The 17701-nt window shown below is 49.4% G+C and overlaps 2 protein-coding genes across 6 annotated transcripts in view; both read left to right on the top strand.

Moving 5' to 3' along the window:
* LOC311424847 (EF-hand calcium-binding domain-containing protein 12-like) overlaps positions 1 to 1397 on the top strand; it is a gene marked incomplete at its 5' end in the record, with an annotated part of 18589 nt that extends 17192 nt beyond the window's left edge. For all 3 annotated transcript variants that reach the window (XM_084500282.1, XM_084500281.1, XM_084500280.1), the window contains one exon: positions 972 to 1397. In XM_084500282.1, coding sequence (XP_084356408.1) covers positions 972 to 1134 — 163 coding nt within the window. In that variant the 3' untranslated portion in view covers positions 1135 to 1397. The remainder of the gene's footprint in view (positions 1 to 971) is intronic.
* LOC311424845 (EF-hand calcium-binding domain-containing protein 12-like) overlaps positions 1133 to 17701 on the top strand; it is a gene marked incomplete at its 5' end in the record, with an annotated part of 18596 nt that continues 2027 nt past the window's right edge. The window contains 14 exons of one of the 3 annotated variants that reach the window (XM_084500279.1): positions 1133 to 1267; positions 6714 to 6775; positions 7358 to 7517; positions 8279 to 8535; positions 9312 to 9385; positions 10025 to 10095; positions 10927 to 11044; positions 12243 to 12351; positions 12759 to 12917; positions 13811 to 14068; positions 14255 to 14449; positions 15178 to 15331; positions 16131 to 16357; positions 16922 to 17135. In XM_084500279.1, coding sequence (XP_084356405.1) covers positions 1240 to 1267; positions 6714 to 6775; positions 7358 to 7517; positions 8279 to 8535; positions 9312 to 9385; positions 10025 to 10095; positions 10927 to 11044; positions 12243 to 12351; positions 12759 to 12917; positions 13811 to 14068; positions 14255 to 14449; positions 15178 to 15331; positions 16131 to 16357; positions 16922 to 17135 — 2086 coding nt within the window. Of the gene's footprint in view, positions 1268 to 4507; positions 4821 to 6713; positions 6776 to 7357; positions 7518 to 8278; positions 8536 to 9311; positions 9386 to 10024; positions 10096 to 10926; positions 11045 to 12242; positions 12352 to 12758; positions 12918 to 13810; positions 14069 to 14254; positions 14450 to 15177; positions 15332 to 16130; positions 16358 to 16921; positions 17136 to 17701 lie in introns of those variants that run through there. The other 2 variants (XM_084500278.1, XM_084500277.1) reach the window with 2 other exon arrangements.

Genomic DNA, 17701 nt, shown 5'->3' with positions numbered 1-17701 from the left:
CAGAGAATGTTTTTTCTTGCGTAAGAAAGGCAATCCCAAAGACTCCAGCTTTGGATGACTGGAGAAGCTCTCCAGTCGGGGGCAGAAGCAGCCTGCTACAGCAGCGTGCAGCCAGCAGCCAGCTGCTCCTAGTAGGGCGGTGCTTCGTTCCCTCCCATTGCACCTCAGTTCCTCTGTTGCTCTAGAACACTGACCCTTCAGAGCGTTACTAACCGTTGCAGGAGAAAAGTCAGATGCAGGTGGCAGATCTGTTTTACTGAGCAACGTTCTTTGCATCTCAACATTTATCTGTAGGATCCGGAGATGCAAGTTTTCTAGACATAGACACAATGTCAGCCCTGAGAACAGAGGCAGTTTGCCCTAATTTTTCTTGCATCTCAGGTGACCCACAAAAGCTTTTCTTCCAAAACGAGTCCAAGTTCTTTTGCTGTCCTTGTCCCTGCTGTCTTCGGACTCGTACTGTCCAAGGAGTTCATGAGTGTCCAAAGGTCTTTCCTGACCCATGAAACTGGGATGTCCACTACCAGCTTGGTCATAGCACTTGCAGCACCTTCTTTAGTCAAAGTGATTCCCAAATCCGATTGAATAGAAAGACTCAGCCTCACAGCTGAGCTCATGGAAGAAAGGCAGTCCTAAAGAATCCAGCTTTGGAAGACTGGAGAAGCTTTTGAGGAGAAGAAACACTTTGCAAAATAGAGCACAGTCTTCCTAGTTCATCTCAGAGAGTTTATGTACTACAGTGATAGGCAACACATCAGTTCTCAAGACAGCTTCACAAGCTGGCATTTCCAATGTCAGTCATGTAGAAGAAGGACAGGCAGGGGTTTCCAGAAGTCCTAGCAGCTGGTTCTTGTCAGGCTCGCATTTGCCATTACTAGTAATATCAGTGAAGTTGCCTAGAATTTTATTTCCATAAAACGTGCTACTCTCTCTGACTGTTTTTTTTTTTTTTTTTCTTTATTTTTCTTTAGGCGTCTTGAGAAGAATAAGAATCAAAAGTCAAGCGACAATAACTTCTGGCCAGGCCATCTCCTGGACAAGATGCGCCTGTACTTTCCAGATAAGGAGCCTGACAGGGCACACGCCTTGTTTAGCTATGTTCACCCAACCAGGCCTGCCTACCGTGGCATCTAAAACCCTGGCTACAGGTAGTTCATCAGAGCCAGGATACTTGGCCTCTAGAGACACTCCATTTGAGAAAACTCATTTCACCTGAAGTTCTTCTCCTAGCGGCATGAGATGTGTGCACAGCTTTGTGACTCATCAGGTCAGCTCATGGGATCTGGGCCAACTTCATGGAGAATATCATCAGTTCTCCTGAGTTGCAAGGGGTTTGATCATCAAGTCTAACAGCTGGCTTCCCACAGGACTACCTAAAAATTAAACCATATATCTGACAGTGTTGTCCAAAAGCTTCCTGAACGCCTTGTTTAGCTATGTTCACCCAACCAGGCCTGCCTACCATGGTATCTAAAACGCTGGCTACAGGCCAGGACAGAAGTTGTCTGAGGTGTTAGCCATGGCAAACAGTGGCTGCAGTAGGAGAGAAAGAAAGAAGAAGGAAGGACATGGAAGAAAAGAACATGAAAAAAAGAGAAAAGGGATTGCCTTAGGTTGCAGGATAGACTTGCAACAGTCAGAGCAGGAATGACAGGATCCAGGGGTATTTACCCTAGCGGCTTTAATAAAGCTAGAGAACAAAAAGAGAGGCTTGGATTTTTTGTTGGTTACTGGAGCCTCTTTCTCTGTGCTAATCCAAAAATTGAGGAGGAGTTGAGGAGGAATGGAGACAGGTCCCTGCTTGGCTTCGCAGGCGATGCCCCCCCCTACCGGCCCCATCTTCTCAGGTGCCCTTACACAACAGATTTGAGGCCCTGGAGCTTGAGAGACTGGTAGGTGAGGATGAGGTAGAAAGTCTACCCAGGAGGATGCCTAGGGCGAGGAAGTCTACTCCAAGCCTCAGGACTGCCTCCACCAAGAAAGAAAGAAGGGTGATTGTTGTAGGTGACTCCCTTCTCAGAGGAACAGAGGGCCCTATTTGTAGGCCTGACCCTACCTGTAGGGAAGTCTGCTGCCTCCCTGGGGCCATGGTCAGGGACATTACCAGAAAGCTTCCCAACCTGGTTCGCCCCTCTGACTATTATCCTCTTTTGATAGTCCAGGCTGGCAGTGATGACATTGAAGAGAGAAGCCTGAAGGCTATCAAACGGGACTTTAGGGGACTGGGTTAGTGGATGGAGCGGGAGTACAGGTGGTGTTTTCATCTATCCCTACAGTGGCAGGGATGGGTACAGAGAGGACACGGAAGGCCCACCTGATAAACACGTGGCTCAGTGTCTGGTGCCAACACAGACATTTTGTTGGTTTTTTTTTGACAATGGGGTGCTTTACTTGGCACCCAGCCTGATGGCCGCAGACGGGTCCCTATCTCTAAGGGGAAAACGGATTCTAGCCCAGGAGCTGGCGGGGATCATTGGGAGGGCTTTAAACTAGGTAAGAAGGGGGACAGGGCTGAAACAAGGCTTGTTGGAGCTGTGCCAGGGGGAACAATGGCAAGGCCGGGGGAGAAGGTAATGGCCCAACTGAAGTGCATCTACACTGATGCACGCAGCGTGGGTAACAAACAGGAGGAGCTGGAAGCCATCGTGCAGCAGGCAGGCTACGACTTGGTTGCCATCACAGAAACGTGGTGGGACCACTCTCATGACTGGAGTGCTGCAATGTCTGGCTATAGGCTCTTCAGAAGGGACAGGCAGCACAGAAGGGGTGGTGGTGTGGCTCTCTGTATTATATTAGAGAGTGTTTTGATGTTGTGGAACTTGAGGCTGGGAATGATAAGGTTGAGTCCCTGTGGGTTAGGATCGGCGGGAAGGCCAACAAGGCAAGCATCCTGGTGGGGGTCTGTTATAGACCGCCGAACCAGGATGAGGAGACGGAAGAGGAGTTCTACAGGCAGCTGCCAGAAGTTGCAAAATCGTCAGCACTTGTTCTCGTGGGGCACTTCAACTTCCCAGACATATCCTGGAAGCACAACACAGCCCAGAGAAAGCAGTCTAGGAGGTTTCTGGAGAGCGTGGAAGATAGCTTCCCGACGCAGCTGGTTAGTGATCCTACCAGGGGAGGTGCCCCGCTGGACCTTCTCTTCACAAACAGAGAAGGGCTGGTGGGAGATGTGGTGGTTGGAAGCTGTCTTGGGCAGAGCGACCGTGAAATGGTAGAGTTCTCTATTCTTGGTGAAGCCAGGAAGGGGACCAGTAAAACCGCTGTATTGGACTTCCAGAGGGCTGACTTTGAGCTGTTCAGGACACTGGTTGGCAGAGTCCCTTGGGAGGCGGTTCTGAAGGGCAGAGGAGTCCAGGAAGGCTGGGCACTCTTCAAGAAGGAAATCTTAATGGCACAGGAGCGGTCTGTCCCCATGTGCCCAAAGACGAGCTGGCATGGAAGAAGACCGGCCTGGCTGAACAGAGAATTGTGGCTTGAGCTTCGGAGAAAAAAGAGGGTTTATAATCTTTGGAAAAGAGGGCGGGCCACTCAGGAGGACTATAAGGATGTTGCGAGGCTGTGCAGGGACAAAACTAGAAAGGCCAAAGCTCATCTGGAGCTCAATCTGGCTACTGCCGTTAAAGACAACAGAAAATGTTTTTACAAATACATCAGCGCAAAATGGAGGACTAAGGAGAATCTCCATCCTTTACTGGATGCGAGGGGAAACTTAGTTACAGAAGATGAGGAAAAGGCTGAGGCGCTTAATGCCTTCTTAGCCTCAGTCTTTAGTGGCAAATCCAGTTGTTCTCTGGATACCCGGTACCCCGAGCTGGTGGGAGGGGATGGGGGGCAGAATGTGGCCCTCACTATCCATGAGGAAATGGTTGGTGACCTGCTACGGCACTTGGATGTACACAAGTTGATGGGGCCAGATGGGATCCACCCGAGGATGCTGAGAGAACTGGCAGAGGAGCTGGCCAAGCCGCTTTCCATCATTTATCAACAGTCCTGGCTATCGGGGGAGGTCCCAGTGGACTGGCGGCTAGCAAACGTGATGCGCATCTACAAGAAGGGCCAGAGGGTAGACCCGGGGAACTATAGGCCTGTCAGTTTGACCTCAGTGCCAGGGAAGCTCATGGAGCAGATTATCTTGAGTGTCATCACGCAGCACTTACAGGGCAACCAGGTGATCAGGCCCAGTCAGCATGGGTTTATGAAAGGCAGGTCCTGCTTGACGAACGTGATCTTCTATGACAAAGTGACACGCTGGGTGGATGAGGGAAAGGCTGTGGATGTGGTCTACCTTGACTTCGGTAAGGCCTTTGACACTGTTCCCCACAGCATTCTCCTCAAGAAACTGGCCGCTCATGGCTTGGACTGGCGTACGCTTCATTGGGCCAAGTGCCGGGTCCTGCACCTGGGGCACAACAACCCCAAGCAGCGCTACAGGCTGGGAGATGAGTAGTTGGAAAGCTGCCTGGCGGAGAAGGACCTGGGAGTATTGATTGATAGTTGGCTGAATATGAGCCAGCAGTGTGCTCAGGTGGCCAAGAAGGCCAACAGCATCCTGGCTTGTATAAGAAGCAGTGTGGCCAGCAGGTCTAGAGAAGTGATTGTCCCCCTGTACTCGGCTCTGCTGAGGCCGCACCTCGAGTATTGTGTTCAGTTTTGGGCCCCTCACTACAAGAAGGACATCAAGGTGCTCGAGCGAGTCCAGAGAGGGGTGACGAAGCTGGTGAGGGGTCTGGAGAACAAGTCTTACGAGGAGTGGCTGAGGGAGCTGGGTTTGTTCATCCCGGAGAAGAGGAGGCTCAGGGGCGACCTTATTGCTCTCTGTAGGTACCTTAAAGGAGGCTGTAGCGAGGTGGAGGTTGGTCTATTCTCCTGCGTGCCTGGTGACAGGACGAGGGGGAATGGGCTAAAGTTGCCAAAAGGTTTGTTAGGCACTGGGGTTGGATGCCCAGGGAAGTGGTGGAGTCACCATCCCTGGCAGTCTTTAAAAGACGTTTAGATGTTGAACTTAGTGATATGGTTTAGTGGAGGACTTGTTAGTGTTAGGTCAGAGGTTGGACTCGATGATCTTGAGGTCTCTTCCAACCTAGACAGTTCTGTGATCCTGTGATTCTGTCTATTAAACTCTGAAATCAATTCCTGGTGAGTCCAGAGAAAGCTCTAGATAGGACTCCCTGAAAGGATGTAATTATGAAGCAAATTATGAACCCACCGTATTCGGGCAACAACTAGCCTGTGATCTCAAAGCTTGGAAAACCCCTTCAGGAAAAGGGGACACCGTTGCAATACCTAGATGACCTGTTTACAGCTACCAAAGAAGAAAAGGAATGTGTAGAATGGAGTATTAGTTTACTAATGTTGTTATTATTATTATTATTATTATTATTATTATTATTATTATTATTATGCCATTAGTACTGTGAACCCAGCCGCTTTCCTTACTAACAGAGGTTCTGTCCTCCTTTTGGTGACATCTCAGAGGCTCTTCCTGTCTCACAGCCTCGTTGGGGAGTGAGGAGAAGGCATGTGTATGGGGGAGCAGTTCCCTAACATGCAACCCCCTTCTTGCTGCAGGGTCCAATGAGGTGGCTGGGCCGCAGGGGCTGTGTTAAGGAGTGGCCCTGCACCCCTCTGACTTGAGCACGGGTCACAGAGGGACACGTCTGCATCACAATGGCAGCTCCCCTTACACCACAGCGTGCCAGGCCATTTCTGTCATTGCCTCAGTGAGCTCGGGCGTTGAAGGAGGCTCTTGCATCCAGTTTTCTCTGGAGGACACGAGAAGTCTCTCCTGTAGCTCAGAGTCTTAGAGGACAAAGGGAGGCGTAGGACGGTGCAGGAGCTATTTGGTGAAGCACAGAGGACATCAAAAAGGGAGGAAACATCACAGATCTTTCACTCTCTAGCCTCACGTGCTGACCCAAAGCAGGATCATGACAAACTTGGAAGCGCTAATCACTAACATTGAGCGCTGCAGTGAGGTTGAGGGCTGCACCAAGGTCACGTTTCCCACACTCAAGAAGCTTTCTGTCAATGGTAAGGCATTTGGGACCTCTTATGAGTGTAGCTATAGACTGATACGAACTCTACAAACTGTGGAAAGCGAGGTTCTTGTCTGTGGGGGAGGCCCCAAGGGTGCTGTGTGTGTGGCGTCCTGCCCTGCCCGTGGTGGCAGTCCTGTGGCCGGGTTCCGCTTGCTGGTAGGTCACACATGGAGGTCTGTCTCTGAAGGGAAAGATGCGTGCACGGTTGGAAGAAGGCTGAGGTTCCTGCAGTTCCTGATGGGCTCCCAAGAAACTGCCAGAAATACACGTGTCAGGAGGAGATCTGCTGACTTGCCAGCATTTCAGCAAGGCCTCTCATGAAGGGGCTGAGCCCCTCCCTGCCTGTGGCTTCTTCCTGCTGCAGCCTCCTGTGCCTCATGGCTCTCAGAAAAGGCTTAGGGCTAAGAGAGGCCCTCCCATTTCAGATGCCTACAGGCTACATTCCCTTGTCCAAAACCCTTTTAAGAGCTCCTGCAGCTGCAGACCTTTCCTGGGACATGGCAGAGCTGTTAGACTGGTATCAGTCAAAAATTCATCCAGAGTCACAGATGGATTCATCCTGGGAGCTGTGTTAGATCACACCTGCATCTGCAAACGCCTTGTAAAGAAATGTGCTGATGGGCCATGGACTCGCTGACTTTGAGCTTGACATGTCCTTCCCTTGCTTTCCAGATGTCATCACAATTTGGGGTGGTGTGTCCAAGCAGGTTCGGCAATTGCTCATGATGACGAAGGTGGGACTGCACCCTACCCCTCCCCTCACCCCACGGCTTCAGGAAGTCCTGGCAGCCCTGTGCCAGCAAATGCCATTGCTCTTCCCAGAGCCACACTGACACGTACAGATGTGCCCCAAGTGTGCCAAAGACCAGCTTCTCTGTAAATTGAAATAATTGTAATAATTGAAACCAACCCAACAGAAAATCAAGTATTAATATTTATATCAAAGATACAAATCGGTAGGAAAATGTGTTCAGAACTTGCTGGGGCTTCTCTGTTCTTCGCTCTCAGAGTGGAGAGAGCAAACAGACAGCTGGGGATGCTTCCAGGGTTAACCCCAATTGCTGGAAGGGACCTAGCTGAAGGATGGGCTAGACCTCCTCCACCTGCTTTACTTCACCGCGCATTTTCTTGAGGGGCAAAGGAAGGAGAGAAAATGCCCCAAGTATGTGGGTCTTCTCATGAGCTTTCCCAGCTCCCCCAGCTTACCCCCTGCCGCGTTGGGAGTGGGCAGGGCACAGGGCACCCCGTTGCAAGATGTCACAAGTCCTCACTCTGTTTTCCAACTTAAACATGCTTCCCCTTCTTTTCTTTACCAGCCTCGGGCCGTCACTGTAACAGGACTGGGGACGTTCCATATTAAAAAATGGCTATCTTTTGAAAATGGCCAGGTGTTCACATTTCGGAGACCTGTGTTTTCACTGTCCAAGACTCTTGGACAGATTCGTAACCTGAAACACCGTTGTGTACGTGTTCCTGGTAAGAATACCAATTAAAGTCTTGTTTTCCCGTGTGTACATATATTAAGGGGTTATGTCGATTGCTGTTTAGAAGTGCTGATAGGCAACTCAGATGCCGTCAGAAGGCCCTGAGAGAGAGAAGAGATGGCTGGCGTAGAAACCCATCAATGGCCAGATTTGCTGTAATTTCTGTCAACTGCTGCCATTGCTTTGGCTACTGTGTGCCATGGATGAGACCTGCGCAGCACTAAGAGCTTGGTGCTTCATTTGGGGTGGGTCTTCTCTTTCCAATGACTCCCAGCTTCTCCTGGATAGGGACTTCTGTCGGGCAGCCCTGGGGTAAAGGGCATTGGTACCAAAAGCAGAGACATTTGTTCCTCAGTTTTGAAGGCCACAGGGACTGTCCAGAACTGTCTGGAAGAGTTCTTGTGCTTGCCTGTCTCAGTGCAAGGCAGGTCTCCCCAGACCAGGCGTGCACTGAGCCTGGGCTCTTTGCATGGGAACCAGCCGCATTCCTTTTGCCTCCTCCTCCTGTGTTCCGCAGATGGCTGAGGTCGTTGGGTCCTATCTCTGGGCTGAGGAGTCACAGCTGTGCACTTGGTACATTGATGGAGTGATTTCAATTTCTCTTGAGGGGGAGCATACATCAGCTGCTTTAAGGAGTCGTACAAGGCTTAGACTACAGCAGTTACAGCAGCATGTTTTAGCTGGAAGCTCCTGGCACTTTGTTTGAATCTGTTCAACTGCAGTGCAAGTTGCATTGTTCCTCATTTTTTCCAGATGATATGAAGATAGTGGTGCTGAGCTATGAGAATATGCGCCTGAACGTCCCGTACAGCAAGGAAATAGTGCAGAGCTGTTTGGAGGAGACCTTGCAATACTTCTACCGCATCCTCACAAATAGGGAGGACACGGACTTCACCTTAAAGGATTTTGGCACTCTTGCTATCCGAGGGCAAAGAGTGAAAATGACGTTTTCTGAAGGGTTTTTACACAGTCTCAACAAGTCCACATACGTGGTAGAGAAGCTGATCGCTGTAAGTTTATTGTTTCTGCAGTCCTACTTAGAGAGGGTTTGAAGCCCCATCAAAGGGTGGGGGCACTGAGCCCTGCTGGCAGCTGTGAGCTGCCAGGATGCTGGAGCTAGGCACAGTCCATCGCAGTGAGAGCTTTCTGTTTTCTTTCTTTTATTTTCTGTATGACTGCTGGCAATGCGTGCAGTCGTATCGTCGCTGGGCAAAGGATAGCACTAGAAGGGCCTCGCCATAAATAGGAAAGAAGCCAAAGCAACGGCTAGGCTGATGATGTTCCCCCCGTTGCGGGCGTGAGGCTGAGGCACAAGGACACCAGGCCCTTTTGGATGCAGGCAGGCTGTTGGTGTAGTTCTCCTGTCCCAGCAGAAAAGGTCTGGTCTCCGTGTTCCTCCACACTGCCAACGCAATCCTCTGACTCCTGTGAAAAACTCTGGGGATAAAGCCAGCTCTGACCCATTTGCGCTGCACTCAGGAATAGCTAAAGCAAGCGACCCCACTGAAAGCAGCAGCCGGAAGCCGAGGCTCATGACGGGCCTTCCCTTGTGTATGCTCCATTGACTTGTTCACAGGCTGAGGCTGTTAACTACGGTCCTTGTGAAAAGGTTGGCAGTGTTCCTCACCCTAGCAGATCATGTGCTGTGCAGTGTGTTTTAACTGGCTGAGGCACTTGTCCAGAAGTTTGCTGAGAGGCAGTGAATTCCTGGAGCTACAGAAAGGCCTCTGTGAATGTTGAGCTCTTTTCCTTGGACTCATGTCAGATGTTTCTGTCCCTGCTGCAGAAAAAGTTGGTCAGACTGGACAAAGAAACTGCCCTCTTCCCAAGCCATTTTGGCCGTGCCCACCTGTTCCCTCAGTAAGTATATTTGTTCCTGCAGCCCTGCTCTGCGCGCACTCACATGTGCTCAGCTCATGATCGGTAGTGCTCTTTCAAACTACTGTTTTGCAGTTAATTTCATCCTTGCTTTTGCTTAGCTTGGGCTTACGCATCACCCTCAGTTACTGACCGTGTTCTGCATTTTACCATTACTCCAGTCAGAGGCAACTGGTTTGCTCTGCAGACGCATTGAAGCAACTCACCTAATGTTTCATCTGCTTCTTCTCTTTTATGTGGTTAAAACTGCCAAAATATCTAAAAGAAGTAAGATCCTAATGTTTCTGTTGTTTTGAATGCAACATGGACAGGATCTCTTAGCAGGTGGAACAAGGACCAGATCTATGCTTGTCCCCTGCCTGTGATGTTTCCATGTCTTTGGTGAAACTCGTGTCAATCAAAGGAACTCTGAAATGCCTTCTTGTGTCAGGACGACACAGGAGCACTGAGGCAAAATAAAAACCCAAACCTCTGTCTAGCGAGGGGCTGCTGAGCTATTCTGAGGCCAGCACTGCTCAGTTTGAATGGTTTAGGGCATGTGTTGGACTCTCCACGGATACTTTGACATTAATCTGGCAAAGGAGCCCTTTTCACAGAACGGTGCCTTCTTCCTACTTCCAGGTTTGAGATTAAGGCGGTACCTCGGCTTGCTAGGGAGCGTCTTGCAGAGGAAGAGGTACTTAATGCACAAGGTAACGTTAATGACTGATTGCTGGTGGAGGTTTGTGCCTTTCCCTGTTGTCCTCGCTGGGGGGTGCTTGGGACTCAGGTTACAGTGAGATGCCTGGGATAGCAGAGGCACGCTGTATGCCTCTGTTTACCCTCCTGGTATGTCTCAAGGGACACATTTTGAACAAGATAGTGCTGAAGTATGTTTTTCCCCTGCATTACATGCCAAAGGGTGCCTCTCTTCCATTTTATGGGTTTGTTTGTGCAGGAGGGAGTCAATGTTCGGCAAGTCCACTAGCACTGTGAATAACAAACTCCGTCTTGAGTTGTGGGAGACTGAGGGGCTGGGCATACCGCTTTGAATCACCATGTTGTCATTTGATGAGAAAAATTGTGTCGAGAAGAATGCACAAAGGTTGCCAAGCTGTGCCAAAACTTTGGTTCTCCTCTAAAGCTGGGAACTCCTCATTCTTAATTCCTCATGAATATCACAGATATAACGTGCTTGAGTTGAATGCACCAGGATAGAAAGCCTGTGTAGAAAAAACATTTATGCCGCTCCAAGAAATTGTTGCCCCAAAAGAGATTGTTAGGCACCAAAATGTGTCTCCCCGCAAAACCCCCACTGTTCAGAGGGGATGGACTTGCTGCTGCAGCAGAAAGATCACAGCAAAAGGAGTAATGCAGCACTGTGGGTATTAAAGGTCAGATGGGATCTGGTGTCAGGAAGGGCTTGCAATCTTCTAGAAAACAGGTCTCAGAAGGAATCACAGGGATACCTCAGCTAGCTTATAACATTGCAGAGCAGATCTGTGCCTGATGTGCTGAGAAGTTTTCTCCTTTTGTGTTTACAGCGTCTCTTCTTCATACATTAAAACTTGCGCAAAGGCGACTTTCTCCAAGCACATTGTCCATAGCTGAAGCGAAGGAAGAAGCAGAGGAGGAAACAAAGGCAAAAGAGTCTCCTGGCAGGTGAGATGTAAAGGATTTGTTAGAGTGGCCTTATGCTCTTGTGCTTGTGTGGCATGCTTTATAGGCTCCTACCTCTCAGAAGGTCTCAGTCCAGTGGGCTGCTGCAAGTGCGATCAGCTCTGAAGTCAGAGCTGGTTGCTCAGATTGCTCTGAAGTCAGGTGCTGGTTGCACCTAACTTGATGTTGTCTGCACACTTATTGAGGGTGCACTCAGTCCCCTCATCCAGATCATCGATAAAGATATTGAAGAGAACCGGCCCTAGTACTGAATGACAGAATCATTGAGGTTGGAAGAGACCTCCAAGATCACCGAGTCCATCCTTTGACCTAACACTAACAAGTCTGCCACTAAACTATATCACTAAGCTCTACATCTAAACATCTTTTGAAGACCTCCAGGGATGGTGACTCAACCACTTCCCTGGGCAGCCCACCCCAGTGCCTAACAACCCTTTCAGTAGAGATGTTTGTCCTAATATCCAACAAAACCTCCCCTGGCGTAACTTTAGCCCATTCCCCCTCGTCCCATTGCTGGGCATGTGGGAGTACCCACTCTGTACCCCTCCCTTGCACTGCAGGGATGGAGGAAAACACCACCTGTACTCCCGCTCCATCTACTAACTGCCCCAGTCCCCTGAAAACCCTTTTGATAGCCTCCAGGCTTCTCTCAGCAATTTCATCACTGCCAGCCTGGACTATCAATAGAGGACAGTAATCAGAGGGGCGAGCCAGGTTGGGAAGGTTTCTGGCAATGTCCCTGACCTGGGCCCCAGGGAGGCAGTAGACTTCCCTATGGGTAGGATCTGGCCGACATATAGGGGCCCTCTGATCCCATGAGAAGGGAGTTGTCTACAACGATTACCCTTCTTTCTGTCTTGGTGGAGGCAGTCTTAAGGTGTGGAGTCAACTTCCTTGCCCTAGGCAACCTCCTGGGTGGACTTTCAGACACATCCTCACCCACCAGTCTCTCAAGCTCCAAGGCCTCAAACCTCTTGTGTAAGTGCGCCCGTGTGCACCTTCCAGTGTTGAGATCTTCTTGGTGATTAAATGCTGATCATTATCCCAGCAGCTGCGAGTCATGTGCATGGTTCTTTAGATTTCCACGACCCTGGTCTCTCCGTTTGGAGAGAGGGTGGAGAAAAGAAACCCTTCCTGCACTCAGATTCACCTCCTGACTCCTGCTGGTGTGTATTTTCAGACTGTTCCCTGTATGTCCAGACACAGAAGGAAGGCAGCACAAAGAAACTCCCCACAAGAGGCTTAAATTGCCATTGCTTACTTCTGAAGATCATAGACACACAGGACAGGTATGTAATATGGTCCGAGGTAATTTTTGTGTCTCTTTTGATTGTAGATGATCATGTGGGGGCATCTTAGGAAAAGGATGTACGTGCTAAATACTTAGTTGTTTACTGTGAAAACATCCCTTTACTGGGGGGTAGTAAAGTAGCCCGTTTTGAAAAATAGCTCGTTCGTGAGTTAGTTCATTGGTCATAACAGAATGGCTTTCTGGTTGCATCTGTAAGAACTTGGGAGCAAAAAATTGCTGACAAACCTTCAGGGAAAAATAGAGAAGATGAGGGAGAGAAGAACACTATTAAAAAAAAAAGAAAAAAGAAAAAGGAAAAGACAAGGGAAAAGAAAACAACAACAACAACAAAACACACAAAAACAGATGAATAACTGCTGTTATTGCATTTCTGGGTTCCTCTAGGAAGCACGCTCTGTACTGGGGGTGCAGGTTGGAGGGAAACTGGAGGCATCTGCGGCCAGCAAGGAGAAAGAAGAGACCAGAGAAGCAAAAAGAGTCACATTTCCAAAACTGCTGGAACAGCAAGATGAGGGACAAAGGGATGAGATGTGGATGGGCCAGGTACGGGAAGCCCTGTAAAGCATCCCGCAGGGTAGCATTTTGCTGGCTGGGGGGAAGCTGAGTTGTGAAGGTCTCCAAGTCCCGGCAGTATTGCCACCTCTAGAGAGCAGGGCACGTGGCTGTTGCTTTTATTCCCACTGGCACATTGCCATGAGGAAGGAATTCCTGGTAGAAGCCAAGGGACACCAAGAGCAGTCTAGCAGAGTGAGGGCAGAAGCATACTCTTTGTCCCTTGACAGGAGGACACCTTTTCCCTGCCCTGGAACTTAAGTCCAGTGGCTTGAGGCAGCTCCCGATGCAGCATGCTGCAGGAGAGCTCCAGGAGCAGCTGTTACTTCTGGTCTCTTCAGTTAACATGAAGAGCACTAAGACCATTTTTCATGAGCGTAACAGCTGATGTTTTGTTCCAGCTGCTCTTTCAGGGCAGGGAGCCAACACCTTGATAAGAGGCAGGACACGCTGTTCTGTGACTGCCTGATGGCTATTTCTCAGTGCTGTTGTACACCTGGGATTGGTGGCAGGCCCAGACACCCTTGCCATCTATAGCTCAGAAAAGCCTCAGCGCAGGAAGTCCCCTCCAAAGCCATTATAGCGATGCGATCTCAACACTAGATTTTGTAAGAAGCTCATCTGCAGTTAAAGTACTAACATAAGCAGCGAGCATATGACTGATGGTTTGACTAATGTCAAGCCAGAAGTGGTTTTGGAGCAGGGTTTCAAACTACACCATGGGAGAAAACTGTATCCAATGCTTGTCTTTAAACGGAAAGCAAGTAGGTTTGCTCCACGCTCCACATGTTGCATTCGTTTTTGCTCCCTGTGTGGCAAGACCAGACTCTCCCTGTTTGAAACCAGCTCAGGACACCAGCTTCTGTCATTTGTCTGTTTTTCAGCAGCGACAGGAAGAAGAAGATAGCCTCAGCTCCCCAGAGATCACCTGTAATACAAAAGATGATCTACAAAAGCTGGAGGCTTGGATTCAGGAGAGGAAGCAACTCCGGTCTCAGCTGCAAAGCTTTGGAGATGTTGAAAAATGGCTGAGTCATAAACCTACCTTTACCAAACTGGAAGAAAGAGTCAGGAAACGAATAACGGCAGCTAAAGTAGACCAGAGGGCTAGAAGCAAGTCAGTCGAGACCGACAGGCCAGACGTAAGTATACCTTGTGTTGTGCCACTCTTGGGATTACTGTACTTCATCTCTTGTGGCCGTGCCACGGCCTCAGCATCTGCTTGTAAGTCGGCAGCGCGACGCTGCTTTATCCCAGCCACTTTGCATCTGCTGGCACAGTGATTCTGGATAACGGTGATTTGAGGGTATTTTCTAATTCCTTTTCAGTGTTCACCACCACCAAGGAGCCAGACCCGGAAGAAGGGTAGCCTTCCCCTTATTTGTGCACCATACCCTGAAGCTCTTATTGCACTGCATAACCTCCTACACCAACAGAAGTTGACAATGGTAGACATCTTCAGAAAGGCTGGAATGGAACAGAGAAAGATCATGAGAGCAGACTTCATTAAAGTCATCAAGGAGGTATGTAGGGAAGAGAAAAGTAAGGAACTGCTGCAACTTTGCCTTGTTTTGCTGCATGCCAACCCGGAGAAGTGGAAAAACTCCAACTTCCCTTGTGTTACTCTCAGAGGATGGCTCCCACAGCCTGTGAAATGTTGAAGGGAAGAGGGAAGGGAAGGCTGCAGAGATGCGAGCTGTCACCCAGACTGAGTCCCAGGAGGGAGTGAAACTCATTGCCTCATAGTCTCTAAAGACAGTCAGCGCTCAGTAACATGGCCTGAACTGGCATCAAGTTTCTTCGTGTTGATACTTGGTCTTTCCTTGGCCAGTTTCATGTGTCTGCCCGCTGCACTGCCTTTTAGTACCTGTTGGCACAGCAGAGCTCATGCTGAGCCTCACTTTCCACAGGCTGCAACGGTACAGAACTGTCAAGAGCATGTCCAGGTCTGTTAGGGTTTAGCAGTTCAGGTGTTTTCTGATACTCTGTTCCAAGCCAAATTAGCTTCTTGACGCCCAGATGGCTGAGAAGTTTGGCACATTGAAAGCTGAGAGCTCAGCAGAGGACAGCAAAAGACCAGTAAATTTTTCAGTGCTTGGTAAACTCATGTAAAGCTTAAAGCTCAACAGGTTGCCTCTGTGCCTTTTCTGAAAAAGCATTTAAAACAACAGCAAAGCTCATCTCCCCCCTACTCTGGGCCAAGCCTTGTTTTTTTATTGATCACACTGTTGCTTCCTGTTTTGGCTGCCAGACAAAAGTTCCCATCAGTGACAAGGAACTGGAGGATGTGGTCATCTTCTTGACTTCTTCAAAGCGGAGGAATTATATAAGCAGTGAAGATCTGATTGAATGTCAAAAGCAGTGGCAGGAAATGAGGAAAGGACAGCCCAAAGAGACCAGCGAAGGTGAGAGGAGAACCCTGGGCTGGGAATCTATATCCTTGCAGATGCCCTAAAAGTACACAGGTGGCATTAGGGAATGCCAAAGTAGATCCAGAATATGGCTCCTTGCGACTATTGTCCTGCAACGCGGTTGCTGAAAAGAGACCTCTGGGGAGAAGCTAAAGAATCCAGGGGAAGTGCAATACTCAGCCCATCTGTGGAAGACAGCTTATCCGATCTTTTAGGTTTGACTCAGAATCTGAACCCTGAGGTTTAACCTCCTGTACTGGATTTTATTGGTTAGCGTTGATCATCCGGCTGATCAGAAGCAGACCCTTTCTCCAGCTGTTGAGGGCAGCTGGACAATGCAGATTCAAAGGTCCTACTCTTTAAAACCTAGCCCAAACCTGAAGGCTTGCCATGGTACCTGTGTCATTTTTATCTGAGGGTAATGGCAACATTCTTCTCACATCTTGGAGAGAAGAGGCATTTTGCTGCTGCGTTGTTGTACTAATTGTTTTGTAGACTAAACGTGTATTGCGAGCATGAAACAGAATGGGGCAAAGCGGAGATGGGAGTCGTCTGTAATATGTGTGTCTGGATTGAAAGCGAAAGGATGCTTCCATTCAAAGATCGTCATCTGTTGGGTGCTCCAGACTGCACAAAATGCCAAAGCTTTTTGCCTTATAAACATTGATCAGCCTTGTTTTTTTTTTTTTTTTTTTTTTTTTAATTATTTTTTTTATTTATTTTTTTTATTTCTGCTACTGTCTAACACGGTTTCTCTGAGCTTTTCATTTGTTTGCTTTTTAAACTGCTGTAGATGCACAGCCTCGGGTCCGGAGAAACGCTTGCAAAGCTGCCACTTCTCCACCTTCTGCTGGGGACAAAGCTGTGGGGATGAAGCCTTGCTCTCCCACGAAGCCCAAAGAAAAGCTAATACTCTTGGAAGTGCCCCCAGTCAACACTGAGCCAGGCCGGCGACATTTACACTGGGATGAAATGGAAGAGATTGGAAAGCGCTCAAGAGAGAGCAGACGGCTGGAGAAGGTAGTGTGGCGGGAAAAAAGGCGCACCTCTACGTGCTCGCGAATGTGGGGTGGGCAGCAAAGGAGAAGGTTGGAGATTGTTCTGGATATTACCTTCTCAGTAGTCCCTTGACCACATCGTGCCTCACAGCTGAGATGCTACAAGCTGTCTCAAACAACTGGTTTGTCTTCTGAACACTCTGGTGATGTAAACACTCTTTTCTGGGTAACTGAAGTGGCAAGAAATGGAAGTTGAAGCAATGTTCAGGTGTGGGGATGGAGTCATCTGAGCTCTAGTGAACCTGACACAATCAGAAAAGAGATGGTGGCTGGGAGACTTTTTTCAGCTGGGGCACCTATGTCCAGTATGCTGCTCTTGTGCTTGGTGCTCTAGGGAGCGTCTGCCTGTGGGCCTGGCACTGGAAGGGAATGGCACTCCCAGATAAGCGCTTGGTCCCATTACAGGGTGCTGAGTCCCATCTACACGCACTTCTGAGATGGATCCGTGCCTGTAGTTTCTCCAAAGGGAATGCAGCAACTCCAGGGCCTCACTGAAAGCTAACTGGGACCATTGCTTTACTTGCAGATCAAAGACAGCCCGATAGAATGGAAAGAAAAGTGTCGGCTGGTGAGATCTGGGGATGCACCCGTCGATGAACACTGCCTGCCATCAACTATAGAGGGTGACATGGGAGCACTGGTTGACCACTATCGCAGAAATGCCGTTGTGAACTATCTGAATTGCTCCAAGCAGTGCAAGGAGCGTAACATCTGTCTCACCGACAAAGCGCTGCAAAGAGGTAAAGCAAAGAGCAAGGAATGTACTAATGTGAACGTACTAAGCCTGACATGCTCCTGCCTCTTCCCAAGACCCAGAAGCACGATGCATGTTCAGGGTGGGGCACTGCTGATGGAGAATGTTTGCAGCCCTTGGAGGGCCACGGCAGATGCTGCTGATTAGGATCAGCAATACCATCAGCAGGGCCAGAGCAGGGCTGAGATAGCAAAGAGTGCTACGGAGCAGCCAGGGCCACGTCCCCCTGGACTGGTAGCCAGGGTCAGACACGAGTGCAGTTAATGAGGCAAGTTCATGGTGATGGGGCAGGTGCAAGGTCAGGCAAAGGTCATGGTCAGACCATGGTCAGGTTCAGCAGGTCCATGGCCAGGCACAGCTGTGTCAGAGCTGTGTCAGCTGGACACTGCTACACCTGCAACGTGAGCGAAGGGCTGAGCTGAAATGGGGCTCCTGAGCCCAGGGCAGGGCATGTGGGAAGAGGCCCCATGTGAAGTTGGCCAGGGCCATCATGTCCTCTCAGCACTTGCTGGGCCATCACGTCTTCCTCCTTTCCAGAGCGGGGCCATCTTT

The sequence above is a fragment of the Aythya ferina genome, assembly GCF_964211825.1.
Source record: "Aythya ferina genome assembly, chromosome: 29".
Classification (NCBI taxonomy): domain Eukaryota; kingdom Metazoa; phylum Chordata; class Aves; order Anseriformes; family Anatidae; genus Aythya; species Aythya ferina.
The sequence above is the reverse complement of the archived record's forward strand: the minus strand, read 5'-3'. Positions and strand labels throughout refer to the sequence as shown.